General features: G+C 52.7%; 1 protein-coding gene across 3 annotated transcripts in view; it reads left to right on the top strand.

Moving 5' to 3' along the window:
- COL27A1 (collagen type XXVII alpha 1 chain) overlaps positions 1 to 24,124 on the top strand; it is a 2,221,286-nt gene that overhangs the window by 1,952,124 nt on the left and 245,038 nt on the right. For all 3 annotated transcript variants that reach the window (XM_085614179.1, XM_085614180.1, XM_085614178.1), the window contains exons 57-58: positions 5,821 to 5,886; positions 21,148 to 21,316. In XM_085614179.1, coding sequence (XP_085470305.1) covers positions 5,821 to 5,886; positions 21,148 to 21,316 — 235 coding nt within the window. The remainder of the gene's footprint in view (positions 1 to 5,820; positions 5,887 to 21,147; positions 21,317 to 24,124) is intronic.

Below are 24,124 nucleotides of genomic sequence, written 5' to 3'. Positions count from 1 at the left end.
TCCGCAGGTGAGGTCGAAGGTGCTAAGGAACCGTGCTGCCCCGAGTCGGTCAATGAGCTCGTCGGCCCGTGGAATGGGGTGGGCATCGGCTCGGGTGACGTCATTGAGCCCCCGGTAGTCCACACAGAACCGGAGCTCGGGGGCGACACCGGGGGCCGCTGCCTTCGGGACCAGGACCACGGGGCTGGCCCAGGGACTGTCAGTTGGCTCGATCACTCCCATGGTCAACATCCTTGAGACTTCAGCTTGAATGCAGGACCGGACCCGGTCGGGGACCCGGTAGGCTCGGTGTCTCACCGGCGGGCTGTCCCCGGTGTCCACGTCATGGACGCACCAGTCGGTAACTCGGGGGATCAGGGAGAAGAGGTCGGCAAATTGTCCTAGTAGCTGGCGGCAGTCCTCTTGTTGCTGGGCCGTGAGAGCTGGGGAGAGATTCACTCCCTCCACGGAGCCATCCTGCTCCTTGACACACAGGAGGTCCGGGAGGGGATCGGACTCATCTTCGGCCCCGTCATCGGTGGCCAGCAGGAGGCTTAGTTCGGTCCGCACGAAGTGAGGCTTGAGGCGGTTCACGTGAAGGACCCGGAGGGGATCCCGGGGCGACTGGACGTCCACCAAGTATGTGACTGGGCTCTTCCGCTCAATCACCTTGTAGGGCCCGGTCCACCTGTCCTGGAGGGCGCCTGGCTTCACAGGAGCCATGACCCATACTTGTTGGCCTGGCTGGAACTCGACCAGAGTGGCATTCTGGTCGTACCAGCGCTTCATCTCTTCTTGGCTTGTCTCTAGGTTGGCCTCGGCCAGCGCTCGGAACTTCCTGGTCTGGTTCCGGAGGGTCAGAACATAGTGGAACACATCTCGTGGGGTGGTCTGGGGTGCCGCCTCCCACCCTTCCTTAACCAAGCTGAGGGGACCTCGGACGGGGTGTCCATAGAGCAACTCAAACGGGCTGAACCCTAGGGACTTCTGGGGGACCTCTCGGTAAGCGAACAAGAGGCAGGGGAGCAGGACGTCCCACTTACGCCGGAGGGGCTCTTCTAGGCCGGTGATCATCCCTTTCAGGGTCCGGTTAAACCTCTCTACTAGGCCGTTCCCTTGGGGATGGTACGGGGTAGTGAATTTGTAGGACACTCCACATTGTTGCCACAGGGACGTCATGTACATCGAGATAAAATTAGTGCCGCGATCGCTCACGACCTCGCGGGGGAACCCTACCCGGGAAAAGATCCCCATCAGGGCCCGGCCCACTACGGGGGCCGTGACAGTGCGTAGGGGGATCGCCTCAGGGTATCGGGTGGCGTGATCCACCAGGACCAGGATGAAACGGTGACCTTGGGAGGTAGGGGGGTCCAGGGGCCCCACGATGTCGATCCCGACTCGTTCAAAGGGGGTACTGACGACCGGGAAGGGTTGGAGGGGAGCCTTGCGCTTCCCCCCACTCTTCCCGCTAGCTTGGCACGTGGGACAGGACTTGCAGTGGGCTTCTACGGCTGCTCTCATCTTAGGCCAGTAAAAATGGGTCACGAGACGGCTGTAAGTCTTGTCTTGACCCAGGTGGCCGGCAAGGGGGACGTCGTGGGCTAAGCCCAGGAGGAAGTCTCGGAAGCGGAGGGGTACCACCAGCACCCGTCCGGATCCCAGCTCCACCGACTTCTGCTCACTATACAAAATGCTATTTTCCCAATAAATTCGGTGCGTGCCAGTTTGGTCGCCTGCGGCTTGGCCCTCGGCCTGGCGCCGCAGTCCACCCTCGTGGCGCCATTGGGCCAACTCGGGTAGATCGCCTAACTCAGGGACCAGGGCGGTGTCGGACAGGGAGGGCTCGTCGCTGGCGACGGGCCCCTCCGATGGGGGGACGGGAGGACCCTCGGGGGTTACTGCTCTGACTTCTTCGGTCGGGGCGTCTTCGACTTCTCCCAGGGGGGTGAGTCGGGCTGACATAGATCGGGTGGTGGCGCACACCCACTCGGGGAGCCCCATCATTTCTAGGTGGGCCTTGCGTTCGACGTGCTTCCAGGGCGAACTCTCCAGGTCGTTCCCCAGGAAGCAGTCGACCGGCTGGGAGGTTCTTACGGCAACCCTCAGTTTACCTACTACTCCACCCCACTCAAACGGCACCAGAGCTACCTGACACATACTCTCTCTATTATCGGCGGAAATGACTGGGCAAAAGACGTTGGGGAGGATCTGCTCCTCGGGGACTAAGTGCCTGAGGACACCGGTGATGCTGGCCCCGGTGTCCCGCAGGGCCTCTGTTTGGTGGCCATTGATCTTAACGAGCTGCCCGCATTTCTTCGTGTTGGAGGGCAGGAGGCTACCAGGGACCATCTCCCTATCTCCCAGGGATACTAGGGCCATGGCTGCGGGTTCCCACTCCCCGGTTTCCTCAACCTCCTCCCCCAGAGCTACGTTGGCTATCTGTCTTGCAGGGGTGTTTTGGGTGGCCATGGGGCACTCTGGGTCATTGGCGTAGTGCCCGGGCTTCTGGCAACGGAAGCAAGTGACGGTTACCCTGTGTCCCCGTCTCCCGGGTGGTCCGGATACTGGTGGGGGGGGCGCTGGGAAAGGTGGAGATTGGGTCTTCGGAGGACTAGGCTGGGACTCTCTCTGGCCTCCCTGGTTCCCCCCTCCTCTCTGGCGATGTGGTCCCTGACTGGCTCGGGGGTATTCTCCTACCATGCCCCGGGTGACCCGGGTGTTGGTCCAGCGGTCTGCTTCCACCGCCAGCTTCCTGGGATCGGTGAGTTTGCTGTCGAGCAGATGCTGGCGTAGTTCCACAAAGCAGTTCGCAGCCAGGTGTTCCCACAATAGGAGGTCGGTGAGCTCCTCAAGAGTGGTGACTTTGCTGCCCTTGACCCACCCATCGAAGGCCCGACTAAAAAAGTTTACATATTCTACCCAGGTGGTGCCCGGGATTTTCCTGCAGTCCCGGAATCGCTGACGGTACATCTCGGGGGTGAGACCGTACCTTGTGAGTAGAGCCTCTTTCATGTGGCTGTAGGAGGTCTGCAGAGAGAGGGGTAGGTCGAGCAGGGTGTCTCTTCCTTCGCTCAGAAACCGTCCCCACAACCCTGCCCCCCAGTCCTTCTGCGGGACCCGATGGGAGGTCATGGCGACCTCGTAGGCCCTGAACCATTGCTGAATGTCATCGTTTTTATAATATTTCTTGACCACATCCTTGGGGATGTGGACCTTCTGCTCCGCTGGGGAGGTCGCCTCTCGGTTTCCCGGGGGCCTCCCTTCCTCACTTCTGGCCTTGAGTTCGATTTCCTTCAAGCTGCGTTCGTGCTCCAGTTGGAGCTTCCTTCCTTCGTGTTCTCGTTGGAGCTTCTTCTCTTCTAGCTCGCCTTGCACGCGCATTTGCTCTACTGCTAGCTTTTTCTCTCTTCTAACTTTAATTCGCCATCGATTTTGAGTTTCGCTAACTCGAGTTCGTGATTGCGGCTTCTCTCTCTGTCCGCAAGTTCCTCCGGGGATAGGCCCCCGTCTGGTACGACGCTTCGCACCTGATTGTTGCTGCTTTCGCCTTGGGGAGGTTCGGCCTCGTCGGGGCGCTCCCCCGTGTTTTCCGGGCGGGAGGCCCCGGTATCCACCCAGGCTTTCAGTGCTTTCTGCAAATCTTCCTTGGTGTTGAGACCGGTGGTAGCGATTCTAAGTTCTTTGCAGAATTGCTTTAGTTCTTTGTGTGTGTATTCTTCTAGTTGTTCCACCTGGAACACCCTGTTGGCGTTGATTTCTGCGGGGATCACGGTGTTTCCTTCTGCCATCTTTGTTGGTAGTGCGTCCGTCGTTCACAGTACGATCTCTCGGTGATGGGCCCGAATCCCGTCGCTTGCCACCAATGTTAGACGGCGACCTCAGAGGAGCCCGGGAAGGGAGTCCTGACTACCCTGAGACCCACCCCCAAGTATCGTAGCCGGGCACTGGCGGGGGACTCCTCAGGAGGAGAAGTCTCGTATCGAGGATCGTACTTCGGGCACCACACGACACAGAAGCAACACACCGTGCGTTCTCAGGAACCAATCTTTATCAAATAGGTTAGCACTGCAAATATGTACAAGGAGAGCGCGGGCTCAATGAGTCTCGGAAGGGATAGGGGGTAGCGGGACAGTCTTTGGCACAAAAGTTCAAGGTAAGGATGTACCCGGCGCACAGCTCACAATCCTCGAGCTGGGGGGTAGGCTGGTTGTCGTGGGGTCCGGCGGGACCAGTGGAGTCTGTGGAAGCCGCGAGTCACTCAGCGGGCTCAGGTACAAGTTCGGAGGTCTTACGATCTGCAGGGAGCCGCGAGTCACTCAGCAGGGCTCAGGTACAAGTTCGGAGGTCTTACGATCTGCAGGGAGCCGCGAGTCACTCAGCAGGGCTCAGGTACAAGTTCGGAGGTCTTACGAGCTTCGGGGAGCCGCGAGTCACTCAGCGGGGCTCAGGTACAAGGTCAGAGGTCTTACGATCTTCGGGGAGCCGCGAGTCACTCAGCAGGGCTCAGGTACAAGTTCGGAGGTCTTACGATCTTCGGGGAGCCGCGAGTCACTCAGCAGGGCTCAGGTAGTTCTAAGTTCCAGGAGCCGCGACCGCGTCAGCAGGCTCTCGTTGTTCCAGCGTCGAATCTGCCGGACAGTCCCAGAGCACCCCTTGTTATAGGTCGACCCCTCTTTGATGTCCGGAGTCTGTCCAGGCAGGGGTCTTGTCACCTGGGGGTCGCTTGTCGGGGTTTTCCTGCCATTGTCTTGTGATCTTTTCATGGCCGGGTCGGGAGGAGTCCCAGACACCCAGCAGGCGTGGAGCCAGCATTCAGGGAGGCCGGAGGGCCGATCGAAACCCATCGTCCCAGGGGAGTTCAGAGGTGCGATAGAAACTGCTCCTCCCTCTCTCACCCCTGGAAGCGTGATGTCCTCCAGCCGGAGTGGCGCCTCTAGGCCCGGGTCGCGCTGGGGCCGGGCGGCCATCTTGGTGCATGAAGTGGGCACGCGGGCCCGGGGTGACCGAAAGGAGAGAGGCCATGGACGAGGATGTCCGGGTCGAGTGCGTGTGTTCTGGTGGAGAGGCTTGGTGAGGCCGGGGGATTGGGGCTGCCGGCACCAGGTTAGGTGGTGTGGGGACCAGTAGAGCCATGTTATGAGGCCGGGTCCAACACCCTAGAACTGTCTAAGTCCAAAAGGGTTTGGTCCTAGTCCATCTCTAAGTGTCCCTAATCCTTAAAAATCTAACCGCGACATTCCTCATAGAAGCTAACGGGAGCTCGCGGCTGTGTTCTCACACTGCATACGGCCTCCGTGGGTCCCCTGTGTCACTACCTTGGGTGGTTCCTTGGGGTCCCAGTGATTCTACAGGCTCTAGGCCTTGTGTCTAGTTAAGTCATGGTTCTTATACCACTATTTTAGTATATGGTTTGGCTCGCCCCTAGGGCCTGACGTGTATTTGTGCTATTTTACTGTAATATTTGAATTGTAACTTATGTGTTTTGACCTCTAGCCTCATAAAGAGACTAGTAGGGTGTGTTTAGTAATAAATACATATATTGTATATGTATACCTGTTGTGGTTTCCTTTCATTTAGCCACTCAGGAGATTATAGACTGGTAAAACAAGCTGCTTTACATTCCTTCAAGACTTAGCCTGAAGGCTGCTCTCCATAGCTACCACTATGATAGCTTTCAATAAAGGTTGTCTTTAACCTATCACCATAAGGGGTTGTTTGGACTGGTGCAAGGTGCACACTATAACTAGTGGACAGCATATACCAGGCCAACTTCTCACATATCAGTAATTTATTGATCGCCAATTTAATCGTATTAATAACTTGTGTCACTTTTACTTCCAGAGACAAGAGGATCCGATTGCAGCATTTCCAGCTCTCATGGACTCCAGCGGTGCAGCCAGGGCAGAGGTACTGTCGTCATGTCTCTTTACCTCAGTGTACTGTACCCTGCACCGACCCCTCCTCCTTCATCGGTGTACTGTACCCTGCACCGACCCCTCCTCCTTCATCAGTGTACTGTACCCTGCACCGACCCCTCCCCCCACCTCAGTGTACTGTACCCTGCACCGACCCCTCCCCCTACCTCAGTGTACTGTACCCTGCACCGACCCATCCCCCCTACCTCAATGTACTGTACCCTGCACCGACCCCTCCCTCTACCTCAGTGTACTGTACCCTGCACCGACCCCTCCCTCTACCTCAGTGTACTGTACCCTGCACCGACCCCTCCCTCTACCTCAGTGTACTGTACCCTGCACTGATCCAGCCCCCCACCTCAGTGTACTGTACCCTGCTCCGACCCAGCCCCCCCACCTCAGTGTACTGTACTCTGCACCAACCCAGCCCCCCCACTCAGTGTACTGTACCCTGCACTGACCCCTCCCTCTACCTCGGTGTACTGTACCGTGCACCGACCAATCCCCCCTCTACCTCAATGAACTGTACCCTGCACCGACCCTGCCCCCCCACATCAATGTACTGTACCCTGCACCATCCCCTCCCTCTACGTCAGTGTACTGTACCCTGCACCGACCCAGACCCCCTCTTCCTCAATGTGCTGTACCCTGCACCGACCCATCCCCTCGTCTACCTCAATGTACTGTAACCTGCTCTGACCCCCACCCCCCTTTACAAGCCTGCGCTTTGAGGTACCTTATATCCCTTGTTTTCTCGCCTGATACTACTTTACTTACCCACTGGCAGGGCCTGTCCTGGGGAGAGGTGAGCTGGGCCTTGGCCCAGGGCGTACATTCCTAGGGGCGGCCATCCGTTCTTTGCTGACCTGCGCAGACAGCACTGCATACAACACTCCATCATGGGCTTCAGATCAGCCCTGGCTCCTGATTGGGTGGTTCCTTGTCTGTCTCAGTTCTCTGCTTGATTGGATTGCTTCACTCCTTAGTCTTGTGTTTGTCCCACCCACTTAGCTTCTTCATCCTCGCTTTTGATTCTGTTTCCTATTTTAGCTCCTCCTCTTTCCCAGGTGTGGTGGCTTTTCTTGCTCTCCCGCTCTTCTCCCGTTCACCCCCCTCGCTCTACGCCCCTCCAGGCCCAGCCTTTCTCACTGCTCTGCCTCTGCCACCCCCCCCATCCTGATGATCCACACCCGCCTATCTGTTACTCTGTGTGCAAGTCGTATCTTTTTAAGTCTTGCCTAGAGACCGTTCAAGCTATTTGTTGTCGAAGACCTGTTGTGAACAACACCAATATGTACAGTCCGCTTTGGACCAGCCCACTGCTTCCCAGGGGTTGTCTTTCTCGTCCGTCTCATGTTCCTACTTCCTATTGGATGGTTTTCCTTACTCTTCTTGTGTTTGCCCCTCCCCTGGAGCAACGCTTCTTTACCATCTTATTGCTTGTATGACTCCATGGAGGTGCATTTGTGTGTGTTATACTCTCCCCCTCTTGCCTGTTTGTTGCTTTCCCAACCCCATCTCGCATCTCCTCTGTCGCTTCCAGCCCCCTCGACATTCTGCCACCATCAGACCTTCCCTGCTCAATGCCACAGTTCCCCTGTTAAGTGCAACCCCCAAACTCCCCGCACCCTCTACTCCATCGTTTCTCCACTCCTCTCTGTCCCACATTATTTACATTTCTACTTTTTTTTTTTTAAAGGTTATAGGGGTACCCAGTAGCTGCAAAAAACACGATGTGCATCTGCCTTCTTTGAGTGGGAAATTAAATAAAATTACCACCACATCATGACTTAAGCACGCACATTCACTGGGAAACAAGCACGTGTGCGCCTCATGATGCACGTGTGTGCAAATGTCAATGCACTACACCACTTTGGATTTGCTTGGCGAATGCTGTTTAGTACCAGAAAGAAGAATCATTTTTAGGTCCAGCCTACCAGACAGCACAAGCTGTTGGGTTGGAAAAGACTGAGGGGTATGTAGAAGGACTGGCGATAACTACCGCTAACGCAAGTTAGCAGCAATTTTCTTACCACTGATAACTATCACCTTGTTAGGACGTATGTACAAGACGTCGCTACATGGCGATAGCTGCAGGGATCAGCGGTGAAAACTGCCACTAACATTAGTGTGATAGCGATAGGAATTCCGGCGTTAATTGGTGAAAACCAACGAAAGTCTCATTTGCGGAAAACAAAAGCTCACCTTAGTCAGCCCAACGTGAGTTTCTTTTGCCTCTATAGCCAAAAATAGCCTATAAGTCCACCGTCAATGAAAAATAGGCCAAAAAACAATGGAATGCAGATTGGAGTAGCCAGAGCCAAGTTCAGCACAGATCAACAACCCCCTCAAGCCCCCAAACATCTAGGATGACCAGCCAGAGTCCCAGGGGAAGAGGAAATGCAGGGCTACATCCATGAAAAGAGGAGCATCGCGGGGCAACACCAGTGATGCATAACTTCTCATTGCGCACTCTTCGGAACACCATGGCATCCCAAACCTTGAAAGCGTGGACAGTCCCTGGGGCCCGGAGGCCTCGCTGGTCCTGCGTCGAGCCTGGATGCCTCACTGGACCTGCGTCTGGAGCCTGGATGCTTTGCTGGTCCTATGTCTGGATTCTGGATGCCTCGCTGGATCTGCATCTGGAGGCTAGATGCCCCGCTGGACCTGCATCAGGAGCTTGGATGCGTCGCTGGTCCTGCGTCTGGAGCCTGGATCCCTCACTGGACTTGCGTCAGGAGCCTGGATGCGTCGCTGGTCCTGTGTCTGGAGTCTGGATGCCTCGCTGGTCCTGTGTCTGGAGCTTGATGCATCGCTGGTCCTGCGTCTGGAGCTGGATGCCTCACTGGTCCTGCGTCTGGAGCCTGGATGCCTCACTGGACCTGCGTCTGGAGCCTGGATGCTTTGCTGGTCCTATGTCTGGATTCTGGATGCCTCGCTGGATCTGCATCTGGAGGCTAGATGCCCCGCTGGACCTGCATCAGGAGCTTGGATGCGTCGCTGGTCCTGCGTCTGGAGCCTGGATCCCTCACTGGACTTGCGTCAGGAGCCTGGATGCGTCGCTGGTCCTGTGTCTGGAGCCTGGATGCCTCGCTGGTCCTGTGTCTGGAGCTTGATGCATCGCTGGTCCTGCGTCTGGAGCTGGATGCCTCACTGGTCCTGCGTCTGGAGCCTGGATGCCTCACTGGACCTGCGTCAGGAGCCTGGATGCGTCGCTGGTCCTGTGTCTGGAGCCTGGATGCCTCGCTGGTCCTGTGTCTGAAGCTGGATGCCTCACTGGTCCTGAGTCTGGAGCCTGTATGCCTCGCTGGTCCTGTGTCTGGAGCTTGGATGCCTCGCCGGTCCTGCGTCAGGAGCTTGGATGCTTCGCTGGTTCTATGTCTGAAGCCTGGATGCCTCGCTGGACCTGCATCTGGAGCCTGGATGCCTCACTGGACCTGCGCCCGGAACCTGGATGCGTCGCTGGACCTGTAACTGGAGCCTGGATGCCTCGCTGGACCTTCGTCTGGAGCCTGGAGTGGGATGCGGAGGTGCTGTGGAGTTGATGAGCCTTGGCGGTAGACATTGAGGCACGGCGATCGCCCTTACCTGGTGGTGAAGTCTGGCAGGGCGCACGGAGACACGTTGCTGACCTGTGTGAGAATACAGTCTGGTGCCCCTTGGAGGTGTGAATGGTAGAGGCGCTCCTGCGCAACAACATAGGGAGGTCTGCATCGCATACCAACCGCCACCACAACACCGGGGTGCACGGAGGAGATTACCAATGGTGGGCCGCGCCTCTGTGCATCACAGGTCGGATGAATTTGCGCTGGCCGGACGCTGTGGAGGTTGAGGACCCTGAGCTGCGCTGAACTTGTGTGGCGGGAGCGCGGCTACTTCACCGCTAAGGTGTCTCTGCTGCATCATCTGCATCGGGAGGTTCCCCTGTGGACTTGGCGGCAACTGCTGTACCCAGGCTTGTGAAATCACACCTGGCTAAAGCTCCTGCTGGCTGAGTCACAGATTTGGAGAGAGTGCAGCTGATTGTGCCACGGTGTCGATGTCCAGGTAAGGAGAAATTGGGACGCATAGCAGAGGAGGACCGGGGGTTGAGTCGCCCAGGCCTAGCACCTGGTGTGATGCACCCTCAGTGGCGGCTCATCCGCAATGACAGAAGAGCATCACCCCACCGCTTTCAAGCACTCAGGAGAGCAGGAGCAACAAAGACATGGGACCCGGCCTCAAGGTAAGATGTCTTTCATTGAAATATTTACAACACCCGCTCACACACACAACCCTACGTCCCCGCCCCATCCAGTGGCCTTTCCATCATTTCCCACCTCCCAGCTGTCCAGTACCACCCCCCCCCCCACCCCGCTGCTTGTCGTTTCCGGCATTTCCCACCTCTCAGCTGTCCAGTCCCACCCCCCCCCGCAGTACTGTTCGAGGCATATGAGCTGCAGATTATACACTGTGCATAGATCGCCATCTGGTGTTGGGCCCGGATGTTTGCAGTTTGTTTTTCTTCTTGGACAGTCTTTGGAAGTCACGAGTTCGGTGACTCCTCCTTCGGTCCGTACTGCGCATGGGCTTCGGCTCCATCCTCAGATTGTTTTTTTCCGCCATCGGGCTCGGATGTAATACTTCGTGCTCCGGCTTCGAACCTTTCCAGTTCGACCTTCGACGAAAAATCCTCGTCCATCGAGATTCTTCAGACGAAATCGGCTTCTTCATCTCTCTCTTCGGCACTTCTTCGATTCCAGGCATCGGCAGCGGCCTTCGGGCCTACCTCGACTCCGGTCTCGGCCAATGGAAAGGACTCCCTTTAAGAAGTGCCCAAAATGTGGGTCTAAATTTCCCCACACCGATCTCCATCAGGTGTGCAACCTCTGCCTCTCTCCCGAACACGAGGCCCGAGACTGCCCCGCCTGCAAGTCTTTTCGATCGAAAAAGACTATTCGGGATCGACGAGCTCGACGCACCATGGCGCACTCATCGACCTCGGCTCCACCTGACATCTTCGGAGAAGACACCGGAGCTTCGGGACAGCAGCACACCGAACAGGAGGACGATGTTGTCAGCGCTTCCCAGGCCGACGACTCCGACGTGGAGGAGATCACACCGGCGCAGAGGGTCGTGAGTACTCTACCCCCTCCCACTCCCGCGCCCATACCGAAAGAGACTCCGGTTACCCCTTCGCCTCCGGGCCTAGGGAAAACCAAGCATACCGCTTCCATCACCCCACCTTCGGGCCCGGTGAAAAAGCATCACAAGTCTCCTGGCGACTCGGGCTCGAGCCAGCCTCCTAGCGGCGCCGAAAAACACCCTGCGGCACCGAAGAAAACGAGCTCCGTTCCGAAGCCATCGGTGTCGAAACCTGGCCTCTCGGTGCCGACCAAACATAAATCCCTCGGCACCGACGCTTCCGTGTCGAAACATGCCTCGGCGCCGAACAAAAAATCGGAGGCCCCGAGAAAGCATGGCGCGGATAAACCAACTAAGCCGTCGGTTCCGAAAACATCGGCACCGATAGAGGAATCGGTGCCGGAGGAGCTTTTCACGCCAGATCCTCTTCAAAAGACTTTAACAAAGGATCCAAAGACTGGACATTTAACTTTGTCTTCCAAGAAAAGACATTTAGATAAGCCAACTCCTCCTCCACCACCAAAACGGAAGGACTCTGCCACATCGCCATTCAGAGTACCCTCCCTACCACCTCCACCTCCTCCACCTCTTCCACCTCCTCCACCTCCTCCACTCCCTCCATCTCCGCCCCCACCTTCTCCACCCTTGCCTCTTCGCTCTCCAACCCCGTCTCCAGACCCTGATGACCAAGGGGATCCTTTTTATGATCCAACAGATGCCCCGCAGGACCCCACCCCTCCGGGAACACCTGACCCATGGGAGGATTATCACAATCCAGACGTCCCAGATGTGCCTCAGGATGATCTCTATCCATCCAGGCCGTCTCCACCAGAGGACTCCCTGGGGTTCCACCACCTCTTACAACGGGCGGCACATTACCATGGGGTGGAATTACACAGTGATCCAGTTGAGGAAGACTTCCTACTTGACACGTTTGACATCGCAGATAAATCCACCGCTATATTACCCATGCGTAAAGGGGTGACCAAACATGCGGCAGAGGTTTTCAAAGACCCCGTCAGAGCTAGGGTCTTAAACCCCAGAATAGAAAAGAAGTACAAGGCAGCCCCCACGGATCCTGTCTATATTAAAGGACCTGCGTCCCTAGACTCATTAGTGGTATCCACAGCTAGGAAGCGCTCCAATTCTCAGTCATCTGGTGAAGCTCCGCCACCCGATAAGGAATCCAAGCTCTTAGACGCGTCAGGCAAACGCACTGCCTCGCAAGCTGCCAATATGTGGCGCATCGCCAACACGCAAGCGCTGCTGGCGCGGTACGACAGAGCGCACTATGATGAGCTGGAGGCTCTTATGCAACATCTCCCAGACAAATATAAAAATAAGGCTCATGAACTGATACAAGAGGGAAAGATTATTACCAACACCTCGATTAAATGTGCACTTGACGCAGCAGACACAGCTTCCAGGGCTATAAATACCAGTGTTCTGCTTCGCCGCCACGCCTGGCTCAGGATCTCAGCCTTTAAACCAGAGGTCCAAGCATCTATATTAAACCACCCATTTGACCAACAACACTTATTTGGCCCAAAAGTAGACAAAGCCCTGGAAAAAATGAAGAAGGATACAGATACGGCGAAGTCTATGGGGGCACTACAATCACACACCCCTAGACGCTCCTTTCGCCGTTCCTCCTTTCGAGGCTCTGGCAGAGGTTACTCTTCCGATAACGCCTCCACGTCCTATAAGTCCCCTCCTCAGAATACCTTCACAAAGGGCTATCAAAGAGGTGGATATCGAGGAAACAATAATAAAGGCAGGGGCAAAACTAACACCGCCCATTCTGCCACACCGCCCACACAATGACTTTCCCCCGCTCCCCCCAGACCATTCCACTCCGGTCGGGGGCAGACTACAAGACTTCCTTCAAACCTGGGAGACCATAACATCAGACAAATGGGTGACCCAAATTATTCGGTCAGGGTACTGTCTCGAACTAACTTCTACCCCCCCAAATATTCCACCCAGACACCGTGCGATGTCACAAGAACATACCACACTTCTGAAACAAGAGGTACTCTCCCTCCTGCAAAAACACGCGATAGAGCAGGTCCCCATCAATCAGCAAAATTTAGGGGTCTACTCTCTGTACTTTCTGATACCAAAGAAAGACGAGACCCTACGGGCCCATTCTAGACCTCCGGCCTCTAAATGCATATATCCATTCAGACCATTTTCACATGGTAACTCTCCAACAAGTTCTCCCACTCCTCTGTCAGGGCGACTTTCTCACTACACTGGACTTTAAAGACGCATACTTTCATATTCCAATACACCCTGCTCACAGAAAGTACCTCAGATTTGTGGTGGACGGCCAACATTATCAGTTCAAGGTTCTCCCCTTCGGGGTCACAACCGCACCACGGGTGTTTACCAAATGCCTGGCAGTAGTGGCGGCACACCTCAGAAGACAAAACATTCACGTCTTCCCCTACCTGGACGACTGGCTCATAAAAGCCGCGTCCTACCACCAGTGTGTGCAGCATACAAACACTACCATCCAACTACTCCACCAGCTAGGCTTCACGGCGAACCACCAAAAGTCCCACTTGATACCGTCTCACACAAAGCAATACCTCGGTGCCACTATAGACACCTCAAAAGCCATAGCCTATCCCAACTCAGCCAGAATCGCAAGCATACAAGCCTTGCGCCAAAGATTCCTTCTTCAGCACTCTCTCCCAGCAAGAGTGTTCATGAAACTAATAGGGATGATGGCATCTTGCATCTTCATAGTGCCTCATGCAAGACTTCACATGCGTCCACTCCAAGAGTGCCTAGCACGCCAGTGGAACCAGGCCCAGGGACAGCTGACGGATCTGGTGTTGGTGGACGGTCGCACCCATCGCTCTCTGCAGTGGTGGAACACCACAAACCTTTCCAAAGGGCGACCGTTCCTGGACCCGGTTCCTCAGGTGATTCTAACAACAGACGCATCACTCTCCGGCTGGGGAGCGCACCTATTACACCTAACAGTGCAAGGTGTATGGACGCCACAACAGAGATTACTCCACATCAACCATCTGGAGTTATTGGCGATCTTTCTAGCCCTGAAATCGTTTCAGAAACAAATCTCAGCCAAGGCAGTCCTCATTTGCACAGACAATATGACTGCAATGTATTATATTCAAAAACAGGGGGGGACACACTCTCCCCAGCTCTCTCGCTTAGCACAGAGCATATGGAGATGGGCAGTCCCACAAAAAATCTTTCTCCTGGCACAACACGTCCCAGGTATACAAAACACCATGGCAGATCTGCTCAGCAGACAAACGCAGCAAATGCACGAATGGGAACTGCATCCACAAGTTCTTCACCCATTCTTTCACAAGTGGGGGCACCCTCAGATAGACCTCTTCGCCACTCACGAAAACAAAAAATGCCCAAGCTTCGCCGCCAGATACCCACACCCATTGTCCAAAGGCAATGCGATATGGATGAACTGGTCAGGCAAATTTGCATACGCCTTTCCACCTCTCCCGCTAATTCCATTAGTGGTAAGGAATCTACAAAAGCACTCCCTCACACTCATTCTGGTAGCTCCAACATGGGCCAGGCAGCCGTGGTACACCACACTACTACAGCTCTCGGTGGTACCACATCAAAAACTGCACCTGTCCCCATGCCTCCTAACCCAGAACCATGGAGAAATCAGGCACCCGGACCCAGCTCAGCTCAACCTTGCGATCTGGCTCCTGAAATCTTAGAATTTGGATACCTTAACCTTCCCCCTGATTGCATGAACATTATCAAGGAAGCCAGACGTCCTACCACTCGAGCATGCTATGCCGCAAAGTGGAAGAGATTTGTTGTTTACTGCCGTAACAATACAATCAACCCTTTAGATGTATCCATACAGCACATCATATGCTATCTGCTCCATCTTCAAAGGTGTAACCTGGCGTACTCATCCATCCGTCTACACCTAGCAGCAATTGCTGCTTACCTGCAAAACAGACAGCATTTATCACTTTTCAGAGTGCCTGCTATTAAAGCCTTCATGGAAGGCCTTAAAAGAGTAATTCCGCCCAGGGCACCACCCTCACCTGTGTGGAATCTAAACGTAGTTCTTACAAGGCTAATGGGTTTGCCTTTCGAACCAATGCATAAATGTGAGCTACAGTTCCTTACTTGGAAAACAGCTTTCCTCGTAGCTATCACTTCCCTTAGAAGGGTTAGCGAGATACAAACGTTCACTATACAAGAACCCTTTTTACAGATACATCACAACAAGGTGATACTTCGCACAAATCCAAAATTTCTGCCCAAGGTCATTTCCTCCTTCCATCTTAATCAATCGGTGGAATTACCGGGTTTTTTCTCGCAACCTCAATCTGTTGCGGAAAGGGCTCTACATACACTTGATGTTAAAAGGGCTTTACTGTACTACATACAAAGAACGCAACCTTTCAGAAAGACTAAACAGTTGTTTGTCTCCTTCTCTCCACCGCATAAAGGCAACCCCATCTCAAAATCAGGGATAGCTAGGTGGATTGTAAAGTGCATACAAATTTGCTATCACAAAGCAAAAATAACATTATCTGTTCCACCTAAAGCCCACTCTACAAGAAAGATAGGGGCTTCTATGGCTTTTCTAGGGAACATACCCTTAGATGATATCTGCAAAGCAGCCACATGGTCAACACCGCACACCTTCACAAAACATTACTGTGTAGATGTGCACTCCAAGCAACAAGCTAGTGTGGGCCAGGCAGTACTAAAGACACTGTTTCAAACCACTGCAACGGATACCAATGGTCGCCGCTAGGGCTGGGTACTGCTATATAATCTATGCACAGTGTATAATCTGCAGCTCATATGCCTCGAACGGAATATGCTACTTACCAGTATGCATCTGTTCTTGGCATGTAGAGCTGCAGATCTATACACGCCCACCCGCCTCCCCGGCTACCTGTATCCGTTCCAGTCTATCTTATTTAGATACAACACACATGGGTTTCTTTACTATCATCACTACGCTCCATCTTTTCCCTGCTGGCGAAAAACAATCTGAGGATGGAGCCGAAGCCTATGCGCAGTACGGACCGAAGGAGGAGTCACCGAACTCGTGACTTCCAAAGACTGTCCAAGAAGAAAAACAAACTGCAAACATCCGGGCCCAACACCAGATGGCGATCTATGCACAGTGTATAGATCTGCAGCTCTACATGCCAAGAACAGATGCATACTGGTAAGTAGCATATTCCTTTCTATGGCGGGCGATGTGCGCCCATGCCCAGCGAGTGTACCACTGGTGTGCCAAAGGTATATATGAAGTTATAAGGCATACCATTACATCACATTCCATTACAATGCATTCTAATAGCACGCATTTTGCAACAGTAGGGAAAGTGCTGGATAGTGGAGATGAAAAAATTACTATTCCCACTTTAGTGAAGACAACCCTAAAACTAACCCTTGCACCCCAAAACACACCCTGAACCCTAACATTCTTATTTGACCCCCCAAAACACATACTGGGCCCTAAAATTCTTATTTGATAACCCAAAACACACCCCAAATGTCATATTTTACCACATAATACACCCCAAATTTCATGTTTTATCCCATACTACACCCCAAATTTCATCACAGACCCCTACCCATACCCACCCTAAAACTATAAAAACACCATTACTAACCTCACAATGCGCTGGAATGGAATGCGATGTAAAAGCACCTGCGTTGTTGTAGTTGCGTTGTACAGGCAATACGATGTAATGCCTGTGTTGTAATGGACATCTCCCATGCCAAAGGCAAGCCATAGGCAAGCCCGTCTGTGTCTGTCTGCCCCTAGACCACTCTCAGCACCAAGGCCTCTTCCTCACGGACACTCCACCGCTACGACGTCTTCACCCTCTTCGCCACCAACCCTGGACGCCCGCCACATCGTCTGCCAGGGTCAACATCTACTCTGGACCGGACATCACCATCACTGACGGCCACTAAATCACCCGCAAGGACCACCCCGACCGTCCAGGAGGAGGCATTGCCATCGTCTACAAAAGCACACTCCGACTGACCATGCACTCTAATGACCCAAGGGTGACAACTTCCAGATCCGGACCAACCCGAACACCATCCTCTGCGGCACCCTCATCTGCAGGCCCCCCGGGCCATGGACACCCATTCACCGATACCATTGTAGACATCATTGCACCCCAGGCTCTCCCATCCACCGACGACATCCTACTCAGCAAACTTAAGTTCCATCTGGACAACCCCAGTGACCAGAACACTACCCCCTCCTGGGGTAGCTCCCCAACATCAGACTCAAGCAGCTAGTCACCGCAGCAAGCCACATAGCAGGACACACAGCCGAGCACGTATCCTCCGCCATCGGGACCTTCAACCACAGCCACACCACCGGACTGTCCTGGACCGACCATCATTGTATTCATCAAGTCTTCACCATGCCCACTGTACACCACCACCATCATCGCCCCCCCCCCCCCTCGCAGCTGAATGAAGGCCACCGAAGAACTTCTCGTCAACTCCCTCAGCTCGCCAACGCTTACAGGCGAGATCACCGCAGCTCGCAACTGCTACCGATGGATCTCCAACTGCGCCGACAACCTAACACCCCTCAAGAAAACACCACGTAAAATCTACCACCATGTTGCGCCGTATTTGCAAAGTGACGCATATAGGCATATGCGTGACCTTGTGAAACACTGTGCCACATCCTGCATCAGGTATAATGTATGCAGGATGTGCGTTCCCACGCAACTAGGGCTCATAGGAGTGGCACAGGGAAATTCCTCAGATTTCAATGCAACAATTGGTAAACACCCAAAACATCGAATTTGAAATATCGTCTGTCCAGAATATAGAATCAAAAATATAGAGGCCAGAATATCGAATTCCCAAAATATAGTTGTATAGAATATCGAATTTGAGGTAAGAAATATCGATTTCCATAATATCGAATTTAGAAATATCGTTTTCCATGATATCAATTTTTCTTTTTTGTGTTATGTATGCTAGTATATGTGTTAAAATTATATAATATTTTAAGTAATGAATTTTATGTTATTTAATTTTTGCGTAATTTAATTCCGTAGCGGGTTGTTGGTTTATAGGGGAATAGGGTGGGAAGTAATTTAATTATAGTAAATTAAATAATAATTTTTATGAATTATTAATTATTTTAAATTTAATTTTGCGTTTTAGTTCTGCAGCGGGTTGTGGGTTTATAAGGGAATAGGGTGGGAAGTAATTTAATTGTAATTAAGTACATATTTATTTGTATTTATATGTATTGATAATTAATTCATTGTTAATTAATTAATAATTGCAAATCATTTTTTATTAATTTTAATTAATTGTTTAATTGATAATTATGTTAATTGTATTAATGTGTTATTTGGAGTGGGTTGTGGGTTATAGGGGATTAGGGTGGGAAGTAATGTAATTGTAATTAAATAATTATTGAAATTATTTTTGTGTATTGATAAATAATTTATTGTTAATTAATTATTAATTGGTCTTTTCTTCATTACTTATTACATTTTTGGTATTGAAAATTAATTGGTTGTTAACTAATTATTAATAGGTAATTTTGAATAAATACTATTTATTGGTATTTATGATTAATTAATTATTAAATATTTTGTGATTGGTAATTAATTTAAATTAATTTTTAATTGGTATTGATAATTAATGTATTCTTATTCAAATATTAAATCATTACTTTCCCTACTGTTGCAATCTCTGGAGTGGAAATAGTAATTTTTACCCCTACGCTATCCAACGCTTTCCCTACATGCAAAGTGGGAAAAGCTTTGCATCGTGCCTAGCAGAGTATTTTGTAAAGGAAGGATACCCTTCCTGTACAAAACCTATGCTACACTCATGCACACACCATGGCACTGCAGCGCTAAGGTGTGTGCATGGCGCACGGCAGCTGAAGTCAGCGCCAGCCCAAGGGAAAGGGGAGGTGAGAACCATAGCTTTGAAGATATGATGCTCTTCTGCTCCCTCACTGTCGTACAGCGCAGCCTCATGGGGGCCTGCGCTGCGTGAATTTTGAGCAAATCTCCCCCTTTGAGTCGCTCGTAGTGTGCAGCGTGGCTGCCCAGTGCCATCGACTTTGACAGTGCATGTGTCACACAATTCACTACGGAAACCCAATAGTGTCATTGGCAAAGTGACACCGATCGGCTCCGTCAATGCTTGTTTTTTATTCCAGACCACCGGCGCCGCCTCATTGTCTTTGTTGGCTCCATTGATCTTCTTGTTTTCTCCTCTTAACCCCCCACTGTTTACTTTTCTCTCCTCTGCCTTTCCTTCTGCCTCACCCTCCACCCTCCCCCTCTTCTGGTCTCTCTCCACCAGGTTGGAGCTGTCAGAAAAGTCTTGCACCTGGCACAGGTGCTTCAGAGAGGGCCATGAGATGGGGGTGTTCACAAGCGGGCTCTGCTGTGAAGTCATCAGGCAGGAGCTGACCTGTGCATGTAAAAGGTTCCCCCATATGGCCTTCTGTAGGAGGAAGATGAGAAGGAAGATAATGTCAAAGTGGACAGACCTTCCATAACTCTCCCTCAAGAGTACTAGCATCGCATTCCCTCCCCCCCAGGTCTCGACACCATATCCACTCCAGTGATGAGGAGGGGGCGGTGGTGAGGGGGTGCCATCTTTGGTTTCGCTTGGGATGCTAGCCTCGTTTATTCCTGGCTTGGCACCTGTCTTGGTCTGTGATACATATTCACTCCTTCCTACGTGCCCACCGCTGCTTGTCGTGCTTGTTGTGTACATCTTAGGTACTTCCTACTTGCTCTACTCACTTGGTCCTGCTGGGACCCGCCTCTACCTGTCTGGTACTAGGTGGTACCTCCTGCTACCTCTAATACTTCCTCACTTCTCTCCAGTGCTTACAATTACCTGCTGCACGCGTCCTCTGGATACACCGCCCTCATTCTTTACCTGCTTGTTATGGTACTGACCACGCGTCAGCAGTTCCTTCCGGGTTACTAAGTGAGACACCACGCCAGGTAAATTTCAGAGTCTCACTTTAGGAATGACTGCGAATCCATTGGCTGGAAAAAAACATATTGTCTGTAAGCCCTCTGTAGACGTGACTGAAGTCCATTTCCAACACAACAACCATAAGAGATGAAGGCAGGCGTATGTCTGTGTGTGCCCCCCTCTCCTCTCACCAGGTGACTGAAGTCCATTTCCAACACAAACACCCTTAAGAGATAAAGGCAGACGTATGTCTGTGTTTGACCGCCCTCGCCTCTCACCAGGTGACTGAAGTCCATTTTCAACACAACCACCATAAGAGATGAAGGCGGGCGTATGTCTGTGTGTGCCCCCCTCGCCTCTCACCAGGTGACTGAAGTCCATTTCCAACACAAACACCCTTAAGAGATGAAGGCAGATGTATGTCTGTGTTTGACCGCCCTCTCCTCTCATCAGATGACTGAAGTCCATTTCCAACACAAACATCCTTAAGAGATGAAGGCAGGCATATGTCTGTGTGCGCCCCCCTCGCCTCTCACCAGGTGACTGAAGTCCATTTCCAACACAAACACCCTTAAGAGATGAAGGCAGGCGTATGTCTGTGTGTGCCCGCCCTCGCCTCTCACCAGGTGACTGAAGTCCATTTCCAACACAACCACCATAAGAGATGAAGGCGGGCGTATGTCTGTGTGTGCCCGCCCTCTCCTCTCATCAGGTGACTGAAGTTCATTTCCAACACAAACACCCTTAAGAGATGAAGGCAGGCGTATGTCTGTGTGTGCCCGTCCTCGCCTCTCACCAGGTGACTGAAGTCCATTTCCAACACAACCACCATAAGAGATGAAGGCGGGCGTATGTCTGTGTGCGCCCCCCTCGCCTCTCACCGGGTGACTGAAGTCCATTTCCAACACGACCACCATAAGAGATGAAGGCAGGCAAACGTCAGTGTGTGCCCCACTCACGTATTACCAGGTGACTGAAGTCCATTTCCAACACAATCACCATAAGAGATGAAGGCAGGCGTATGTCTGTGTGCCCACCCTCGCCTCTCACCTGGAACCTTCTCTAGAGGTTGTTACCCATGCTAATGCTGAGGCCCTCGGCATCTGCCACATCCCTGTTGACACTGCGCTTGTTTTTCCACCAGGGCTATATAAGCACAGACCTTCTACTGATGAAGCAGGGAGGCGACATCTTCAAAACCCTCCACTACCTCAGCACTCTCATCCACAGCATCAAGAACCCCCTCGGGACCCGGGAGAACCCTGCGCGCATCTGTGAAGACCTTATGAACTGTGAACACAAGATGGCTGACGGTGAGTACAAGGTGGCCGATGGTCAGCTGCATGCACCTTCGGCATCACACATGGCAGCTTGGAGGCACTGGCTATGAACAGGAAGTTAGTGAGGGAAGGCACAGGCATGTCTCCATCACTCTGGTCCAGAACACATGCTGCCTCTTGATGCAGCCAGAAAGAATGTCCGATGATGATATAAAACATACAACGGGGCTACATGTATACTGCCTGCATTTTGGGACAAATGTCCTGTGCCATTCTGCCATCTAACAATATTCTGAACAAATCTGTTGTTATGATATGTTATTTTTCCTCCAGTGAGCTCGACGATCTGTTAAGTCCACCTGCGGTGCGCCATTTTTTTTGTATCTGTTTGTCATCAAAGGTGTGTGTCATAACCATGGAGTACCCCTGCTTCTGAGTTCAAATATTCTAAAGAGCTCAGTGAAGAACAAGTTACTTACCTTCAGTAACGATATGTTCGAGGCATGTGGGCTGCTGAATTCATATCTGTGCATAGATCGCCGCCTAGTGTTGGGTCCGGATGTTTGCACGTTGTTGTCCTGGAAGAGTCTTCGAAGTATCCTGAGATAGGTGACTCCTCCCCTGGACCACAGTGCGTATGGGCATCCTCTCCAGCCTCAGATTGTTTTTTTCCGCCATTGGGTTCGGATGTGCTTATCTTAGCTCAAGTTAGGAAAATTTAGTTTAAGGCCAAAAGGCCTTTAGTTTTCGTCGGTACTGTTCCCGCTCGGTATCGACAGCTTTCTTGCTTAGTTTAGCAAACTTCTTCAAGTTTTTCGGATCCGTTTAATCCGACCATCGACCTTACATCGACGATGGAATCGAGGACCCCATTCAAACGGTGTCCTGTTTGCCACGCCAAATATCCACATATCGACGTCCACCCGGTGTGCAACAAATGCCTCTCGCCGGATCACGACGAATCGAAATGTATGGCCTGTGCCCGATTCCGATCCAAGAAGACTCTCCGGAATCGACGGGCAGCAAGATTAGAAGCGCAGCAATCGGCTCTGGCCCCGGCCAACATCTTCAGCACCGAGGACGAGGATGTTGAAAGCGTGGAAGACATGAACTCCAGCCCCGCTTCCGAACACGATTCCCGATCGGAAGACGCCGATGAAGCGCTTTTTCACAGGTAAGAAGCCGACGATGAGGTAGGAGACTACGATGAGGCCTTTGGGGCCGAAGAAGATAGCTCTGGTGATGAGCAGGGCCTACCCGTCGAAACGGAGGCTATCAAAGTGCGTCATTCTACGGCTCCGGTCAAGGGATCGCCTCCGAGCCTTACCCGAGATCAATCCCGCAGTTCTTCGGCCCCGCCTTCGGGCCCGGCCTCGAACATCCAGCAAGAGCCATTATTACCGAAAAAGACTGGTTTCCCTTCAACGAAACCGAAACCAATCGTCGCACCGGTTCCACAGAAACCGAAAGCGAAAATAGCAGTGGTCGGCTCGAAGCCCTCGAAGACCTCCACTCCTTCGACGCCAGCCCAGACCATCGGCTCCGAACGCACTAAAAGGGATTTCGGCGCTGAACTTGCTGCAGCGGATGTCGGTAACGACCCGAAAAGGAAGGCCATCGGTACCACAAAAGCGCCTCGGCCCCCGGCACCGAAGCAATCGGCCCCGACCGCCAAAGTTAAAATGGCCGCCCCATCGGAGTCCACTTCGAAGGCAGCGACAAGGGTCAAGTCATCGACTCCGTCGACCGCTACTACCTCTCCTCGAATCGATGACCCTGTGGCTCCGAAGCAGTCCACGCCTACCTCTACAGAACCACTCGGCACCAAAGAACCTTCGGCGTTCTCGGTGCGACAAGTTGCGGCGTCATTGCAACGCATCAGAGAACAGGCAGCCCTCCAGTCCACGTCGGGCCCCGACCCGAAACAGGCTCCAAAGGCAACTTCGGCACCAACCAACATCACTTTTGGTTTGCCGCCGTCCACGGCGCCAAAGATGTTCGAGATCCGAACACGTGTCCGCCAGACAAGGTCCCCATCTACTGGACACTCTCCTACTGAGCCTTCACCGTCCCAATTCATCGACGCCGACACCGGCAGACTCATGCTCCGAAAACGGAAGGTCACACTAGAGCAGGCCTTGGACTCCTACAGAATCCCTCTAAAGCAGAAACTGCCAGCAGAGTCGGAACCGGTTCTATACGAACGCCTGCATACGTCCTATCCGGATCCCCAGTCCTTTTCTCCAACGCCCTCCGACACGGACGCAATGGAGGATTACATGGGTGATGATACCACCTACCCTAGGGATATAGATCCTGAGGAGCAGCAGGACCCAGATCAAGCTTGGGATGACCCTGCAGACCCGGGTGCCACAACAGATACCCAGGACACGCAGCTTTACGGTGCAAAAACATCTCCCACAGAGGACACTGCTGCCTTCAATGCCCTCATAGAACGTGCTGCAGCCAATCATGGAGTGCAACTCCACTCTGACACAGTTGAGGACGACTTCTTGGTGGACACTTTCGCCTCCTCTGAGAGGACTGTCAAGACTCTGCCCATGTTGAAAGGTGTTCTCAAGCCAGCAAAGGACATTTTCAAGGAAACAACCAGGGCACGGGTGCTGAACCCCAGGATTGAAAAAAAATACAAACCTGCGCCCGGGGACCCTATGTACATTAGAGGTCAGTTACCTCTGGACTCCATGGTGGTTGCTAACGCTCGCAAACGAGCGCACTCGCAAACAACTGGTGATGCTCCTCCCCCAGACAAAGAGTCCAAGGTGCTGGAGACCTCAGGCAAAAGGATTGCAGCTCAAGCAGCAAACATCTGGCGCATTG

The sequence above is a fragment of the Triturus cristatus genome, chromosome 1_2 (genome assembly GCF_964204655.1).
Source record: "Triturus cristatus chromosome 1_2, aTriCri1.1, whole genome shotgun sequence".
NCBI classification, from domain to species: domain Eukaryota; kingdom Metazoa; phylum Chordata; class Amphibia; order Caudata; family Salamandridae; genus Triturus; species Triturus cristatus.
The sequence above is the reverse complement of the archived record's forward strand: the minus strand, read 5'-3'. Positions and strand labels throughout refer to the sequence as shown.